The sequence below is a fragment of the Pholcus phalangioides genome, unplaced genomic scaffold, assembly GCF_987345545.1.
Source record: "Pholcus phalangioides strain wild (caught in Gottingen) unplaced genomic scaffold, Ppha-v1.0 ptg000015l_1, whole genome shotgun sequence".
Classification (NCBI taxonomy): Eukaryota; Metazoa; Arthropoda; class Arachnida; order Araneae; family Pholcidae; genus Pholcus; species Pholcus phalangioides.
Window position 1 is genome coordinate 74,069,900 of NW_028301608.1, and position 17,601 is coordinate 74,087,500.

The 17,601-nt window shown below is 35.9% G+C and overlaps 2 protein-coding genes across 6 annotated transcripts in view; both read left to right on the forward strand.

Annotated features, from left to right (window-relative positions):
- Positions 1-17,601, forward strand: part of LOC149076666 (peroxisomal acyl-coenzyme A oxidase 3-like) — a 390,438-nt gene that overhangs the window by 24,315 nt on the left and 348,522 nt on the right. The window lies entirely within an intron of this gene.
- Positions 8,054-13,686, forward strand: LOC149076667 (uncharacterized). Its single transcript, XM_089244304.1, has 2 exons — positions 8,054-8,288; positions 11,224-13,686. The coding sequence occupies exons 1-2, from the start codon at positions 8,250-8,252 to the stop codon at positions 11,497-11,499; spliced, it is 315 nt and encodes a 104-aa protein (XP_089100430.1). The 5' UTR covers positions 8,054-8,249; the 3' UTR covers positions 11,500-13,686.

Consider the following 17,601-nt stretch of genomic DNA (forward strand, 5'->3'; position numbering starts at 1 on the left):
CGACGCTATTGCGAAAAGAAAATACTATCATACGATGCTGAAGGTGCATGTATCCCTTATCTGTATATTCAGAGGTTTTCGAAGATACAGTCGACGCTCGTTATGAGAACTTCACGTTATAGCAACAAAGACTGGTAGGGTAAGTCCCAAATGTTTTATGTTTTACTTATATAACGACCGTCCCAATCAGGCCCGACCACACCCCCAAGTCTGCCCCTCGCTACGACCTTGCTCCAAATATAACGTCCATTCTCGACGGGACAAAGGGGTCATTATATCGGGCGTCGATTGTAATACCAAAATTTCTCTTTTATTACCTATACGTATTGTCATAATCACTGTAGATATGGATAGCATTCTTGATAAGCATGAGTAGGCAGTAGTGCCTTTTACTTGAGTCATGAAAATCGGTCATTATGAGAGGTTTTAGTAACATCAAAATACATTATTGTACTTATGGTGTAGATTCAACAAACATCTTCCGTTACAGCAGTCTTCCTCAAAGTGTGCGTTGCGGCTCTTGAACGTCACCCCCATGCCCCTTCCCACCCACATCCTGTCGCAGAGCACAGAGGCTATTCTCTTTGACGAGCCGCCACTATAGTGAATTTTTTAACGTGGGAAAAAAGAATGATTGGAATCATCTCGGGCTCTGAAACCAGAATCCTGATCCCAATCCCATCTTTGGGGGGGTTGGGGGGAAATGGCTCGAATAATGAAAATATTCATTAGTAAAACCAGCCCCCGGGGATGCAGGACCCCAGATGGTGTGGAGATCTGTGACAGTAGGCTTTACCGATCAATTTACAGTTACAATACATTTGCAATGTACCGCGCACATTCAAAGGGAGAAAAAAACACTTTAGCTCTGATGAAACAAGTACGAATTTCTGTGTGCAATATTAGTTTTCTTTTTTTTTTTTTTTTTGCCCAAGGCCCATATTTACAAAGGCTTCCTTGGTAAAATGGCCTGAGTTTTCGAAAACTGATGTTTTCCTCTCGACCCCCCATCACCCCCTTGTGTCCATTCATAGCCTGAATAGTCCTACTTTGGGAAACACCGATTTCATCACTCCACCAGAGTTTAGTTCAGAGTTCAGTTTAGTTTAGTTTTCACGACTCGAGGTTTATAATGACGAGCGATCTTCGAAACGGGCAGCGCGAATGTTTGGAAGAATTCATTGAAATGTATAGGAATAAGAAATGCTTGTGGCAGGTGAAACTAAAGATTGCCATAACAAAATTAAGAAAGATGATAGTAATGAGAGAAATAGATCCTCTAGCGAAAAGACACAGTGTTGTTAAAAAAATAAACAGTTTGCGAAGAGGAATTGAAAAAAAAAGAAGCTTTGAGTAGGTATCTTGATCCATTCTGAGAAAATTAGGCCAATCTTTTGGTGCAAATCTCAATTCCTGTAATAATTTAACGTGCTAATATTGTTGCCTTTTTTTTAAACCTATCTTTGTACCACGTTACCCGTTTTTTTCTTTTTTTTTGAGTTAATAACTTTCAGTGCCGTAACCAATCCAACTACACCCAAAGCATCATCTGTGGAAATCATACTAGAAAATTCCGAACTTTATAGACTATGAAAAAATCCGAACTGATCAAAAGACCGCGGAGACAGAGATCGAAGAACGAAAATATCCCCACAGATTGCCTAGAACCGGTTCCAGAAGCTTCGCCTGCACAGGTATAACTGAATGGTGTGGATGCATCAAACCGTTCAGTTATGCCTGCGCAGTTATGCCTGTACAGGTATAACTGTGCAGGCATAACTGAACGTGTGTATTCCCCTTTATATGATAGCAATAATGAGATGGATGTTGTAGTTTTCCTCTCAGCGGCGCTTTGACTATTTTTGTTCCACTGTAGAAATTTAGTAGCCTTTCTAGAATACAACTGCCCTGAAGCGAGGCGGAGCATACACAAACACACACATATATATAGGCGAATTCCAAACAAAGACGCACAGGAATGGGCAGCCAGATGTATTGGAAATTTTTCCCAGAGGAAGCGTGAGAACTTTCCCGAAATTTTCAGTCATGGATACCGCCATCTAACTGAATCATGTGTTTAAGTAACACACATCTATGTGTCCCTCCTTCAGGAAGCTAGCACAGTGTTACATTTTTATGTTGTACAGATGTACTAACCATGAGAGAAAAACGAAGAATAAAAGACATCCGAAATGTTCACAAAAGATGAATTCGGCTGGTCAAATCACCATTTCAACCAGTTCCAAATCACCATTTGACCAGCAGAACTATAGTAGTTACAAAAGGTAATTGCTGACAAATGGTTGCGCACAAAGACGTGAGAAATTTTTCTGTACAGAGTTTTTTATACCGAAAACAGGATTGTCATATTAACTATAGCATATAAGAAGAGGAAGGAACATCCAGTTGTTTTTGAATACAAGTGTCATCGTTGAGTGTTCATGTTACAAATTTTCAAGTCAACGCTGATCGATCGATCGTTGCATCCTTACTCATCCTTCATGATGAAGGAATCATCATCAAAGCCCAATTTGTTGCAGAGCAACAATAATCTTGGTAAGTACAACCTCATTAGCAGTTTCTCTAATTTTTTGGGAATTTTGCGATTGCATAAAATGTTTATACAGATATTCTTGAGACCAAAAGCTTTTACGACAAACATTGTTTGGAACAAGATTGTTAAAGAAATCTGAAGTACAGTAGAACCTCGATTATCCGAGGGTGGATTATCCGGAGTTCAGAAATTACAAAACTACGAAAGGTGAAAGAAAACCGACCATGAAATTATTGATCAGACAACACAAGAGGTTTTGGTAATAATATTCGGTGATAGTGATTAGAAGAATGGGAACAGAGATTGTTATTGAAGTTATGATCAGTTAGATCAGAGTATCCTAAAATGGGCAATATCGCCCCTTGGGGGCATGGAAAGGTCCGGGGGGGCGGGGGGGGTTGAGAAAAAAACAAATTCTGAAGAGGAGGACGATGAAACAAAAAGTTTGGAAAACTGCGAGTTGGATTATTCAAATTTGTTTTGCTTAAACAGTGGTCTCTAATAACAAGGAACAAAATAAGTCGAAAATAATTTGTGTAAAAAAAACATCTTATGACACCCAAATTTTTTGGTTTTTCTGCAAGTCAGGACCTTTGACTTGAAGTGCCCCTAGAAAAAAGTGTACAATTATAACCCTGCATAAATAGGGTCAAAGATGTTTAGTTTATTAGCGAATAGAGTAAATACTGTGCTGTTTAAATTAAATGGGCCACTTCATGCAGAAATTAGGACCGGTTCAGAAACTATATAATTGTATAACTAGGTTCTTGTGTGTATTTTTTGCGTAAATTTAAATGTGAGTATTTGACATGAACAACATGAGGATACAATAAATATTTATTTTAAATCAACGAAATGTATAAATATGCGTTTCATTCGAACTGTTTGCTATTGCTGCTATGTTTGGTTATTCCTGGTGATTTAAACCGTGGTTTTCGATAGGCCCTGGTCAGCATTACATGATTGAAAATTTTCATATCGTTAGATTATTAAGTTATTTTTGTTAAAATTAATTTTTAGGATAAAATATGAATGGCATCTCTATCACGTGGGTGTTTATGGTCAAAACTGATACCAATTGATTTATTGAAAATGATTGCAAATAAGATAATGCTTGACCAAAAATAATTACCGGTCCTGCAGGTCCTTCAACGTTGAAATTTTTTACATACATCAGTAGTATATGAGCAAAAAAACACTATACGTTGAATATAAGTGTTATACAAGTACTAAAATTTCGGTTAATAAGCACTCGCTCAGACGTATATTACATGTAAACAAAGATTTTCCCCCTTCTGATTTATGAATTAAAAAAAAAAGTATTTATACTTTTACTGATATCAGTATGACTTCAGTATTATACTAATACTGAAGTGTTTGTTGTTAAGAAAAATAAGCGAGCTGCTATGCCAATGGATTTTTAAACGTTTGCTATCTGCGGCACACCTTAATATTAATAGCAACTGATCACCTATGTTGGCCAAATAAAATCGAAACCAATGTTTTTATACCCTCTATGGTTCTCTCCATGAAACGTATTGAAAATTATTTTTTTTCCAGAAACCGATGTAAATTGGCACTGTTAGCATATTTTTAACTGAAACAATACATCATCACAGCAATTTAATTAATTATACTGGATTTAACTAGCTAAAATAATTAATTAAGGGTAAAATATAGTCTGCCTTAATTTTAATGTTATCTATAAACAGATAGAATTTTGCGCAGCAAAGTTGAATAGTTTCGTCCTTGAATTTTATTTCCATTTCCCTCAATTTGGTGCTATAATATAAATCTCTGGGCACGTAAAATTGGGACAGCTCTCAAATATGACACCAACAAGGAATCAGCTTTTTCTAGATAGATAAAAATTATTGTACTTATATAGCTGTACCTTGTACTGAAATGACACTAAAGGATGTACTTTCTGAAATACCAAAAAACCTGTTTGTAGTTTTTTGACCATTTACCATGTCTATTCAAAAATCAACGGGACTATATAGGGTTAATGTGCAAAAAGTTGCTCTTCCTTCACATTTTTTTAATTGATGCAATAAAATTATTGCATCATTGATTTCATAATGAGATTATCACCATATCAGATATTATCTACACCAAACTTTTGCCATTAATTACGCAATAATAGTTTTCTCATTATTAATACGTGAAAGAGCTCAGTATGGTGTTGCATTTTTCCTCTCTTTAAACACTGTACTCACTCAGACATTTTAATATTTTTGTTTTGTTTGTTTATATTGCATTTTTTGCAAATCAAATACGGTACTCCTGTACTATATTGAAATGCACATTATTGAACACAAATGAAACGAAATTAAGTATTTCTGCTCGAAGAAATGCCGACCAACAAAAAACCAAAATATCAAATCGTAATATTTTCAGTGATTTTGTCCTCTTCCCCCCCTCTAAAGAGAAAAAGAAATGAACATGAAGTAAAATCATTTGTCAAACATTTTATAGGATAGCGGCTCTGGCTGCATAAGCCTATATGACCATGCTTTTTGAATTTTTCATCGAGTATAAATTTCAATACTGTTTTAAAACATTGAATGATTCCTGTTTTGATGTCATTTGAGTATAGCCGATCTTGACAAATCAAAAACTATGTAGGAAACAGCCATATTCCTGAAGAGCCAAGCATGGTTTTTTGCTGAAGAAAAACGGTCCGAAATGATGTTTTTTAGATTTTTTCAGGACTTACGGAGACCTCCCCCCCCCCTCTCCCATGTTGAAAGCCACACTGCTTTCGTCATCCTATGATTCCACTCTAGCAATCACATGCAGAGAATGTTTGGTGCCGATACCGATTTTCTAGTCGCCATGGTGACCTGGAGCCCGAGATTTGTCAAGCCCTGATATATAGGGACAGGGTTCGTACCCTCCTTGAAAATCCTTGGAGAAAAAGTTCATTTTCAAGTCTTTAAAAGTCCTTGAAAAAAATTATAATCATTTTCAAAGTGTTCCTGCGGATGCGACCACGGAATGGAGGTGGCTTCAACAATATCTGTTGCAAGTTCCGAAATGAACTGACTGCTAACGGAGGTTGATTGTTGACCGTAGATGCACGCAAAAACAGTTCTTTAAAACAGAACTGATTTTTTTCAGAAGAGCTGAACTCGATGCTTTATTCACTTTTTTCTTGAATATAGAAATCGAACAACACAGACGAATTTTTTGTTTAAGTTTATAAATAACGCATTTTTGTATTTCAAATCTTGAAAGGAACATCATAAGAGTGCTTGAGGTTTATGAAACAGCAATATTATGTCAATCTTAGTGCTGTATTTAGAGTAATTTTTTTTTGTAATATAATTTTTTCTTGATTTCAATTTCATGAAATATGGTTTTGAATTACAATAATTTTTAGTTTTCTTAGGGAAATTTTTGCGGAAGAGTAAGGTTGAGATAACGTTTCAGTTATACGATTTTTGCATTTATACGACGCTTTGACCCGACTGTTCGGCGACGTGCTTAAAAAGCTCGTTTATACGACGCGACGAATAAACGAGGTTCCATTGTATGGGGCTTGAGCCCCCCCAACATTTTCAATAACTTTACGCCCTTGGTCACCTTAATATTGAATCTATTGACTATGTAATTGAATTTTTAACAACAAATGGGATTAATATTATACATGTAAATATTAGAAGCGTGAGAAAAAATTTTGCTTAATTGATGGTATATGTGGCAAATTTAAATTATTCATTTGATTTTGTTTCGTTGACTAAACAAGATAAACTTAGATAAAACAGGGTGACACTGATTTATATCAAATAATACTGAATTTATCACACCCATACTAGAAACAAATCTGGAAGAGTAATAGTATACATTGAAAATAATTATACTGTATAAAAACTCAGTATAGATATGATTACTGCTGAAATCATTTATTTTCGTGTTAACCATTTAGATCTTTGTATTTTATTGATATATCAAGCACATGACTTTTCATCCATTGAATTTATAAACGAATTACAACTAAAATAAAACATAATACAGTAAAACCTTGATAAGTTGTCACCTCATGTTATCGAAAAATTATGACAGCTTAAGCGGAGTGACGACTTGAGCGAAGTGTCGTCAGTTTTTATGTGCAGTATTATGAAAATCGTATAAATTTAAAGTAATATAACATTTATTAAAATTATGATATTAATAGAATTTATACATTGGAAAAGAAAAAAAAATGATTTTTTTAGAGCTCTTATTACTTTATCAATTTATTGTGTTAAAATGCACTGTGGTATACTTTGATTTATACTAGTAATTTTTAATTTAAATCAATCAGAGGAACCTGTTAGTAAAGTTAGCTTTTCTTCACAACAGAACTACTGCACATCAATTTTATGTATAGATGAAATTTAATTTTAGTGTTTTAATTCTTTATCAGTAATTCATGATACAACTGCAAGGTAATCTTGGTAAAATTTATCAAGGTAATCTTTCACATACTAACTACAAGGTAATCTCATACACAGGGTCCACTTTGAGGGACTTGTGGAGGGCCCGGGGTTGGGAAAAGCACACATTAGAAGACTTCAACTTTGGAAAGAATGTCTGGTTTTCAACAAAGATAATTTATTTAAATTGGAAGCCCTAAAAATTAGTGGGGGCCCATGCAGAAATCAGGTCTAGTTTAATAATCCCTAATGTTTCAAAAACTTTAGTCTGAAAATGAACTTCCCCCGGTGTAACTTTCGTTACTTTGTTCCGTTTTGGTACATAAGGCTTTTATGGTGACTTTTAAGCATATGGCAATGCTTTTAACAAGCTATCTTCTTACAAGAAGCCATAGAAATTATGTTTCTCTCTCTCGAACTTTTTCATGGTGACAAGTTAACCAAAATTAGCAATGAGTAAATGAGGGTTTAATAACATTGCAGTCTATAAATCTAGACAGGCCTGAAGAAAAACGACGACTTAACAAGGTTTTACTGTATTATCTGTCTAGGTGATGTTAATATTAATATATTGAATATAAACCATGAAACCGAGGAATTAACTGGCATGTTAGCAAAAAATAGTTACGAGTTGTATATTAATTCGTGTACTCGATCATAATCTTGTATTGATCATGTCTATATAAGAAACAGCAATAGCTAAACTTCAGATAACCGATCATTGGCCACTAAGGTCCTCCGCACACAGAGCGATTACTGGGCGAGCGATTGCGGCAAATTTCCAACAATATGGGTGATTACACGATTCATACGATTAGCATCCGCCAATAGGCCGATTTTTTGCACCAGCGAACTGGACAATTTTTTGCCTTTGTACCCATGCTCTTCCTACTTTTCTGCCACTTTTTCCACCTGTTCTCTGCCTTGTAATTTTCTTCCTTGTTATTTTGTGCGCTACATAAAAGTATTATTTTTTCACATATATTCTATTTTTCGTTGTTAAAATATCGAAAGTTCTAGCGATGAAGAGGCTACGATAATAGTTCTAGCGATAATAGGCTTTTCTACAAAAAAATTGAAAGAAAAAAGAGAAAGCATTGGGTTCATCCCTACATTGAAAGGAACTTTCATAGCAGGCTATTTGTGGCAGCAAGAGAACTGCAGGAAAGTGATGCTAAGTTTATGGCATTTTATAGAATGTCCAAAAAGACATATAATGAGCTGGTGGCAATTATTTCGCCAGCTATAAGGAAACGAAATACCAACATTCGAGAATGTATAGGTTCGGAAGAACGACTTTTGATCACATTGAGGTAAGTTTTTTTTTTCATATTACTTCATGTATCAAAATTTGAACAATGAATAGAAACCCTAATTTATTTAAAAATGAATTTATTAGTTCAGGAAATTATATTAAAAAAAAACCTTGACACATAAAAAGTCAATATTTCTCCAAGGAACACATAAATACCATGTTGGGAAATTAAGAAGCACATAAAACAAATAAATCATGTTACACAAGTGGGAAAAAATATTGATACATAAAAAGTTAATAAAATTCACAAATAGATATAAAATTTCTTTAAGGACCAGCTAAATACCTGCATTGGGAAATTGTGAAACAAGTAAACAAAAATGCACCGTCTAATATTACTGATACAAAATGCAAGATGTATATGGGTCAGTAGCCCAAAAATGAATCGTCTATATAAAGGGATAAACATGTCTGAAACGTATCATTTTGTAATCAAAGTAAACGTTCCAAAAGATATTGTCGAGGTCCACGAACCATTTTACCCAACCAAACCATTTTACCACACCAACATTTCTTTTGCTCAGCTTTGCCAAACTTTTACAATAGCCTATCATTCAAGTCTGGCCCCGTTTAGTGTAAAATTGTAGATTTGTTTAGAGAACGCACACACACACACACACAGCAGATAAAAAACCAATGGTACACAGATCATACTACTTCCCAACAGAATATGACAATTTAAATTAGCCTCATTTTAATAATGAATAAAATGGCCAATGGTAAATTCAAATTACCTAATTTTTTTAAATTTAAACATTATACATTCATCGGAGGACGATATCACTCTCGGCTATCCATAGAAGGTTTTTAACAGCTGGCTGATGCAAAGACATATTCAGGAAAGAGAGAAAATTCAACTGCCCTTGTGAGGAATCAAACCTATGTCCTCTCACTTGCCGGGTGAGTGCCCTACACCACAAAGGCAAAAAATATCTTGATCTTTCCTTGGAGCTTGCGTGCACTGAACGGGACCTTACATGGATGGTCAAATCTAGTTAAGTAGCCATCTGGTGGCAGTGTCAGCAATTGTGAGTTTTGGCCTAAATTGAGTCCGACAATCCATGTACAGTCCTGTTCAGTGCACATGAGCTTGAAGGAAAGATTGAGATTTTCATTGCCTTTGTAGTCAAGGGTGCTCACCCTGCAAGTGAGAGGATGTGGGTTCGATTCCCTGCAAGGGCAGTTGAATTTTCTCTTTCCTAAATATATCTTCCCTTCATCCAGCTGTTAAAAACCTTTGTATTATACATTTAAATTGGAAAATTCAAATGTCAATAGCCTAATAATGTGGTTGTCATATGAGGAATATTTCTTCATAAAAGAAGTAATATATCTGGAGAAAACAAATTTTAGAATGGGTAAATATCAGACTGGAACCATATCCCTACATACAATGCAGAAAGTATACAATTATATGAAGTGGTATATGATTAATTTTAAGTAGCCAAAAAAAACTAAAAAAACAGAATTTGGATTTTTTGATTTAAATCAATTTTTTTAAATCAAGTGATAGCATTGATGAACCCTTTCAATGCATTTATTTCAAACCACACTATAAAAGCACAGCAAATTCTTAGTCACAAGATGAATAAAAGCTGGGAAATAAACATATTTCTCAATAAAATCAAATGATGAGATAAAACTCAGTTTCAAAAAAAGATGAAATTAAATAAAAATGTCTAGGATGAAAACTCAAGTTTGGCTTCTTTGGGTTTTTTTCATATTAGACCTTTTATTTAATTTTAATCCTTTGATAATGAAATCCATAGTTTCAAAATGACAATGAAGTTTTATCTCATCATTTGATTTGAATTTGTTGAGAAATGTATTGATTTCACTGATTTTATTATTTCAATTTATTCAGTCAAACTGGTGTCAGCCTGTTCACATGGTGAATCGAAGCTGATATCTGGGCACTGCTGTATCAATTCCACTGGTTGGACAACAGCTTGTGTTGTCTCAAAGGGACTGGTTCCAAGAATTTTGTCTACCAATAGGATAGACTTCCTCTCAAATAATCTGAGCTGTGCGCTAGTCATCCACCTGAGATCGAGTAAAAGGCATCCGATGAACTGTTGCATGGACTCTTTCAGATCATCTGTAGGAGGAGGTGCAGCAGAAACAGCAGTCATTTTTACCTTCTTTATGCTGAAATATTCGGCAAAGGCGGCATCTGCATTGTTGGTGCTGCAGGTCTTTCGCTTTCGGGATATCCCACTGCTGCTCTGAGATTGTGTCGGGAAGTGATGCTACAGCTGATGTTAATGGAGGAGTGGTTGGTTTGGGTGGCGAGTCTGGGATATCTATGTCATCAAGTCCCAAAGAGTTGTCGCCAGTTGACACTTGACAGCTTTCGGGTTGATCCACGATTTGAGAATGTCCCATTGGAACAGGCAACAAATTCCCACTTGGTGCCCCCGCAGTCTTCACAAAAGGTAGGGCGAACTGCATGGGTTCATTCAAGTAATAAGGTTTTTTTAGTTTTGTTCCCGAACCACTTAGAAGAGGTCGCAGTTTGCTCACAAAGGTAGTCCTCAAATTTTTCGATTTATCTTTGCAGTAATAAAAACACGAAAAATTGACACAGAAGGCCTAGGATGAAATACATATTCAATGACCAAGTTACAAAGTACATACAGTCAAACCCTGTTGTAGCGTCAACCCCGCTTAGTGACAAAATTTTTCAGTGCACAAATCTTCCACATAAAAGGAATTAGATGTGCTAATTTGTGATTTGATATGACGCCAAACTCATTATAGCGCCAGAAATCTGCGAGACAAATGGTAGCGTTACATCAGGGTTAGACTGTATATTTTAAAAGTGAGGTAAAATAATACAATTTTCAATTTTTAAAAAATACAAATTTTTGGTTTGAATTTCAATGTTTCTGTTGTCTCCAACCCCCATGTAATTGATATAAATTATTTTGCAGGTATCTGGCTATAGGATGTACCTTTGTCTCCTTTGGTCTGTACTTTGTCTCGGGGAGACCACAGTCGGGCGGATTGTAGCTGAAACTACAAAGATATTGTGGGATGAGCTACACACGCAATATTTGGCAAAACCTGACAACGCAGCTACAATGGAGACAAATTGCAGAACATTTTTCGTCACTGTGGAACCTGTCAAACCGCATGGGTGCAGTGGATGGAAAACATATCCGTATAGAAAAACTTCCAAAGACAGGTTCTACCAACTTCAACTATAAATCGTGCAACTCCATCATGCTGTTAGCATGCTGCGATGCAGATGGTTTATTCACGATGGTAGAGGTCAGGTATGCGTGTAGGAATAGTGATGACGGCATATTTGGAGCGTCTGCTATGAAATATTGGTTGACACATTTGCAACTGGAGATTACTTTCCCTCCAGACTGCCCTGCCATGAACATGACAGTGCTTTCCCCCATTACTTTGTGGCAGATGAGGCATTCTCATTGTTGCAAAATTTAATGTGTTTCTATTCTAAAAGAATCCTTGACAATTTGAAGGGAGTCTTCAATTATAGATTGAGCAGGGGAAGAAAAATAGTTGAATGCCCACAGTTGAATGCACCTTTGGCACGATGGCTACTAAGTGCGCCAATACGGTGCCGCAACAACAGCAAAGTAGTGGATATAGTGAAGAGTGTGTGTGTGCTACACAATTTCATCCGGAAAAAAGAGGGATATACATATACCCCGAAGCAATTTGAAGAAGCAACCGAGGCACACGCCATCTTTACCTCTTCATCGCCACCAAGTGTTCTGCATCATAATTCCACTGCAAACACTGTTAGGAATTACTTGGCACATTATTTTTTGAGTCCTCAGGGGTCAGTGCCTTGGCAATGAAATTATTGTATATAATTCCTTTTATGATTCCCATGGCATGATATGCATAAAATATTGTAAATACTGTACATATAGTGTGATTTATATATCCTCACATCAGTGTCTATATTTTACTGTGCACCTTGCAAATTAATGTTAAAAGTTTTTGAAATAGCAACTGCACACTGCTTATAAAGGTGGCTCCGCCTTTGACCCTGGGGGAGACATGGGCAGAGATCTCTTTCCCCCTAGATCTCTGCCCATGCTGGTTTATAACAAATAATTCTTATAGGGGTGTAATGCTACAGGGCGCATTTCAATGAAAGTACAGTAGTTCGCTGTAAACAGTGTTTATTATACAGGGTGTTTGAAAAAAAAAATCACAACTATTCAGCTTTTAATCCGTTTTGATTGAATAATGTATAGGTAGAGAGAAAGAGACAAATCTCGAGTTTCATGCAGTTGCCAACAGGTAGCGCTAATGCTATTCCTTTGCCGTCACTTTGGTGTTTGTCAAGATGGCGACTACGCAACAGAATGTGCCACAAGATGACAATTTTTTAACACATGTAGTGACCAGGCTACTTTTCATGTAAGTGGCATGGACAACTGCCACAATGTTAGAATATGGGGTATGGAGCAACCATATGAAATTGTATAGCATAAAAGCGCCTCGCCCAAAGTTAATGTTTTTGTGCAATTTCTTGGAGAAAGATGTATGACCCCCTTTTTTTTCATAGAGACCACTGTTACAGGAATGTCATATCTTGATACGTTTGAAAACTGGCTTTTCCCACAGAAACCGATTCGGATGACTTTATTTTCCAGCAAAATTTTGAAACAAATTTGACTACTGTATAGACATATGCCATGCATCCCAAGGTGGGCATATTGAGCATCTTTAATGTGATTTGTAAAAAAACTATAATTAGCCACGTAATATAAAATTAATCTTAATTAGCGCCTATGTTAAATGTTTTTCGTAATATACACATTTCAAATCGGGTGATTCTTTTTTAAACACACTGTATACCAAATAAAAAAGCTTTCAACGTAGGTTGAAGTTGGAAAAGATGTGTACGATCTATCAATCTAAATTTTTATAGCTGGCCCTAAAGTAGAATGTTTTGCAATTAGCCCTCAGCTGACAAAAAATGTTCTGCAGTGAAAATTCCACGATAGTGTTTCATGTGCAGAAGAGAGTTCTTTTCTTAGTTTTACCAATATTGTTTTGCAACAACACAATGTTCTGCAACATATGTTGCAGTTTCTAGTATATTCTGCCACAACCTTGCATCATGCATATTATCAAGGCATTGTTAAGATTTGAGCATGTCGACACCTTGTTTGGAAATGTTTGTAATCAAAATAAACATTACAGAAGCATTTATTTGATGCTAAAAAGCAATGGTGTTTTTTTCTTCTCAATTTCAATCATCTGTCAGAGTGTTGAATTTTTTAAAGTAATTTCGCCTTCATGTCAGTAAATAGTGAAACCTCTATAACTCGGGACTGTCTATGTTGACTTAAAGCAAATGTTATGTTTGTGAAGTTTTTTTTGATCGTACTTTCACAATGGTTTGCTATCATTGTTGTATTCATGCATAATCATATATATGTGAACAATTCTATATCTCAAATAAACAAAATTACTTAATTTTTTTTTTGCAAAAAGTTCCCGAATCTCATATTAGAGTGCAAAAAAATGTATCATGTCGCAGTAGCGGTGTTTAAAAAAAGTTGATCATTATTTGACTCACAGCCCGCAGGTTGAATTTTCAGGTTCCAAACAGTGGGAAGTGACCTGAGGTGTGAAGAATATCTGCAAAGGGGCGTCGGAAGTGTTTCATACCTGTGGATGACCATCTTGAGTTGTACGTAGGAAGATTTAATTTTTGAATAAAATGTGTGGGTGCTCTGACGCTTGCCACAATACTGTGGGTGCTCGAGCACACTCCCGGCTCTGACACCACTATGTGTGAAAACAATGAAATGAGGAAATGTTGAAATATGAGGGAGCAATATTTTGAAACTTCATGGACTTGGCCAATGCACAGGTAATTTAAAAAATTAATGGTGATAGCACAGCACAAATTTCAGTTGACTTAAACAGGGTTTAGACATCTTGGAGGTTTCTCCCATTGAATTTAGTAATATGCCAAACATGAGAATAATATTTGTCAAGTTATCAGGATAGTCACTTATCGAGGTTCTGCTGCATTTATTTTTAGGGCATAAATCCATTTTTTTTAGTAATTCCCAGGTCAGGCCCGTCATTTGGGCTCTCCCCCCCCCCCCCCGCCTTTTGCAAATACATTAAAAATGGTATATATATATATACCAGACCTCGCAGCGCTCCTATTTTTTCTATTTTTTAGAAATGCCCTCCTATTTTCCTACTTTCGTCGCAGTCGTCCTATTTTATTCCAATTCTTTCCTACTATTCCTATTTTATCCCTTCCTTCTTTTGTTTACGGCAGATGTCTTACTACGAAAATTCCGAGAAACCGCAAAATGTCACTGCTTTCGGTCCCTCTTTCACGTGTTTTATTCACATCACAACTCGCTACTGAAAAAAAGAAGGGAATTTTTTTTTTCAGTTCCATTGGAGCAGGGGACGACGACAAGTGTATCTTTTCGCCCCCGCACCATACCATATAGTCAAAGTGTTAAAAACTGAAGTCCAGTGAGGAAAGAGAATCTGTTTGGGAGATCGGTTGTCATAAATAAGAAGGCAAAAAAAGAGGGGGTAGGGACAGGCTCTATCCACACACAAGAGGTTCCATGAGAGACTAGGTTTCTCTCTCGGTATCTCGTAATGAGCGTTCAAAGCCGGGTTTTCCTAGTAGGCGTTTCGCGCCACGCGAACCGAACTGAATCATTTCGCTTCAGCAGAAATGTGTTACATAATCACGCTACGCATTTGTGTTTTAAAAGCGTGGCGCATCAGATCAGGGCGGCTATATTGTAGTATATGGCCCTGGGGTCAGCTACTCTATCGGCTGCATGCTCCGGTTTGACGGAAAGGGAAAGAGAACACAACAAAAATGAAAAGATCGGTGAAACGCACGGCACACGACGCATTCAACTCCTTCAGAAGCAATCCGCCGGTCAGGCCCGACGTAAAGCGTTGTCGTGAGCCGTATTGCGCTCTGTAGGAAAACAGCAGTGCCTTCTTTATTGGTGAGGAGACGCCGTGTCGCGCTGGGTGATTCACGTTGCACACGGCATGGAAAATCTGCTCATAGGAACAGGTTTCTACAGTGGGCGCATCGGGAAAACTGATTGGTCAAAAAAAAAACCTGAATTTCAAGTTTTTAACCAATCAGCGTTTTCACGCTGCACACGGTGCAAAAGTTCTATTCCTAGGAAAACCCGGCTTTATGGGGCAGAGCCCGAGCAACATCTGGTTTTACGGGGGGTTTTTTAACCTTCAGAAAGATATCTTTCAGGTTTCTTTATTTTCGGGGTCATTCAATTATGACGTCAGCATCGATATGGGGGGGGGGGGAAGGTTGAATGATGCTTACGTCATCAACCTCCTTTTATAAAAATATGAAATATTCTTAATGGCATCTTACTCGGTGTGCCAAAAACGAGTAAAAGTTTTCGCTAGTTTGTGGCAGAGTTGGTAAAAAAACTGGTTTTTTTGGTTTAAACCGGTTTTTGTTTTAAATAGTATTAACATTAAAAACAATAAAATATCTTGAAAAATCATTCAAACTTCCAATAATTAACTAAAATAAAATGTTTATTAATGTAATTAACACTATTCCCATGCTAATTAATCAATAAATATTTCTTACATTTTAACAAAAACCAACTTTTGCAATTTAATTATTTTTTGCTTAACTCAATGGATTACTGTGTATTTGGAAATTCTTTTAATGTTATTATTAATCATATAATATATAAAGGTTTTTCTCCAGTTACTTTCAGTATGCTTAATTAGGAAGCTATTTTGCAAAAAGTAATAAAAATTAGGTGAATATAATGTATTTAATGAAGCATAAATAATGCAGATTAATTAGCAATGATTTACGATATACGGGGTGATTATAACTAAGGTTCTGATTTCAAAACACTGTGAAAAAAGAACGATTGTCAGAATGACTTGAAAATTGACATGAATATTCCTGAAAAAATTCAATTTTATTTGATAAAGGGGAAAAAATACTTAAAAATGTAAAATTAATGACATCATCCAACATGCGGGAAATTTGCGCGCAGAATGGAAACGATAGACAGTCATGGCAGAATGAAACCTTAATTATAGCATTGCACGATTTCATAATTCATGGAAACATCACAAAAAACGAAGTAATTGAACAAATAACTACAACTTACTTAAGAAATGTAAAATATGTTGCCCACCGCGTGTTCTGGCTATGAGGTTGAAAGCACAAAAATTCTTGTTCAACAACAGAATCGGAGTATGCCATGGTCATAATGTGGATGTGCTTGCAATTCAGCTTTATTAAACCACTTAATCTGACCACTGTTTATAACATTTTGAGGTACCCCCACAGCCAGAAGTTGCAAGGGTTAAGGTGCATCCTGTCAAAATGGGTCTTCAGCAGCTGGTATTGCAATGTGCATCTTGATAGAAATTCTATCCACACACTGATGCTGTGGAAGTGCCGAAATGTTGTGGTTGCACAAAATAGATTATACTGCTGGCCAAGTACAGCATCGTCTACTTGCACATTTTACACTTTTTTCTTTTGCGAAAGAAACTTCCATTGCTTCAGGAGTATCCATGTAAATTTCCAAGTCATTCTGATCAGTACTTATTGTATAGTTTTGGAATCAAAACTTAAATTATAATCACCCTGTATATAGCTGATTATTTTTCAGAAATCTGTTACTACTATACAGTAGAACCTTGATTAACTGGGCTTAACAGTGTGAAAGTATAAAAAAAACAACTATTGAATATTAAGACTGGGAGATATACAGTAGGAGATGTGCTATACTTCTTATGGGAAAGAAAATTAAAATGTATGTGAGGTAATGTTAGAACTAGTACACTAGTCTTTGTCCTTTAAGGACAGCTGGTGTCTTTATTGGATTATAGGACCACCTGCCCCTAGCATGATGGTGTCATTACTGTAGCTGCTTCTTTGTGAAGGGAAAAAGAAACCCTGTGAGATATGTAATACACCACTACATTTAGATGTGTGATGCAATCCTTATTCATGAATTTGCTAAAGATAGAGCATCAGAATGTAGCCAAAGGTTAGAAAATGTTGTAAGAATGAGAAATTTTGGCTTTTATATATAACTTTAAATAACTAAGATACTTCATATGAAAAATATATATATATTCTGGCCACTTTTATGAGACTTTTTGAAAAAAACCACTTATAAAATCTTATGTCATTTAAAAATATAACATCAGAATGTACCCCAAGGATATAAAATGTGGTAAAAATGAAACATTTTGGCTAATAATGAACCAATATGATATTTTCAAGGAAAAAAATTATATTTAGGCAA

Bases quoted from the DNA above. Each gene is read 5' to 3' on its own strand.
- LOC149076667 (XM_089244304.1), top strand. From the start codon at position 8,250: ATGTATAGGTTCGGAAGAACGACTTTTGATCACATTGAG. The intron at 8,289-11,223 runs GTAAGTTTTTTT...ATTATTTTGCAG, and splicing joins CGACTTTTGATCACATTGAG to GTATCTGGCTATAGGATGTA.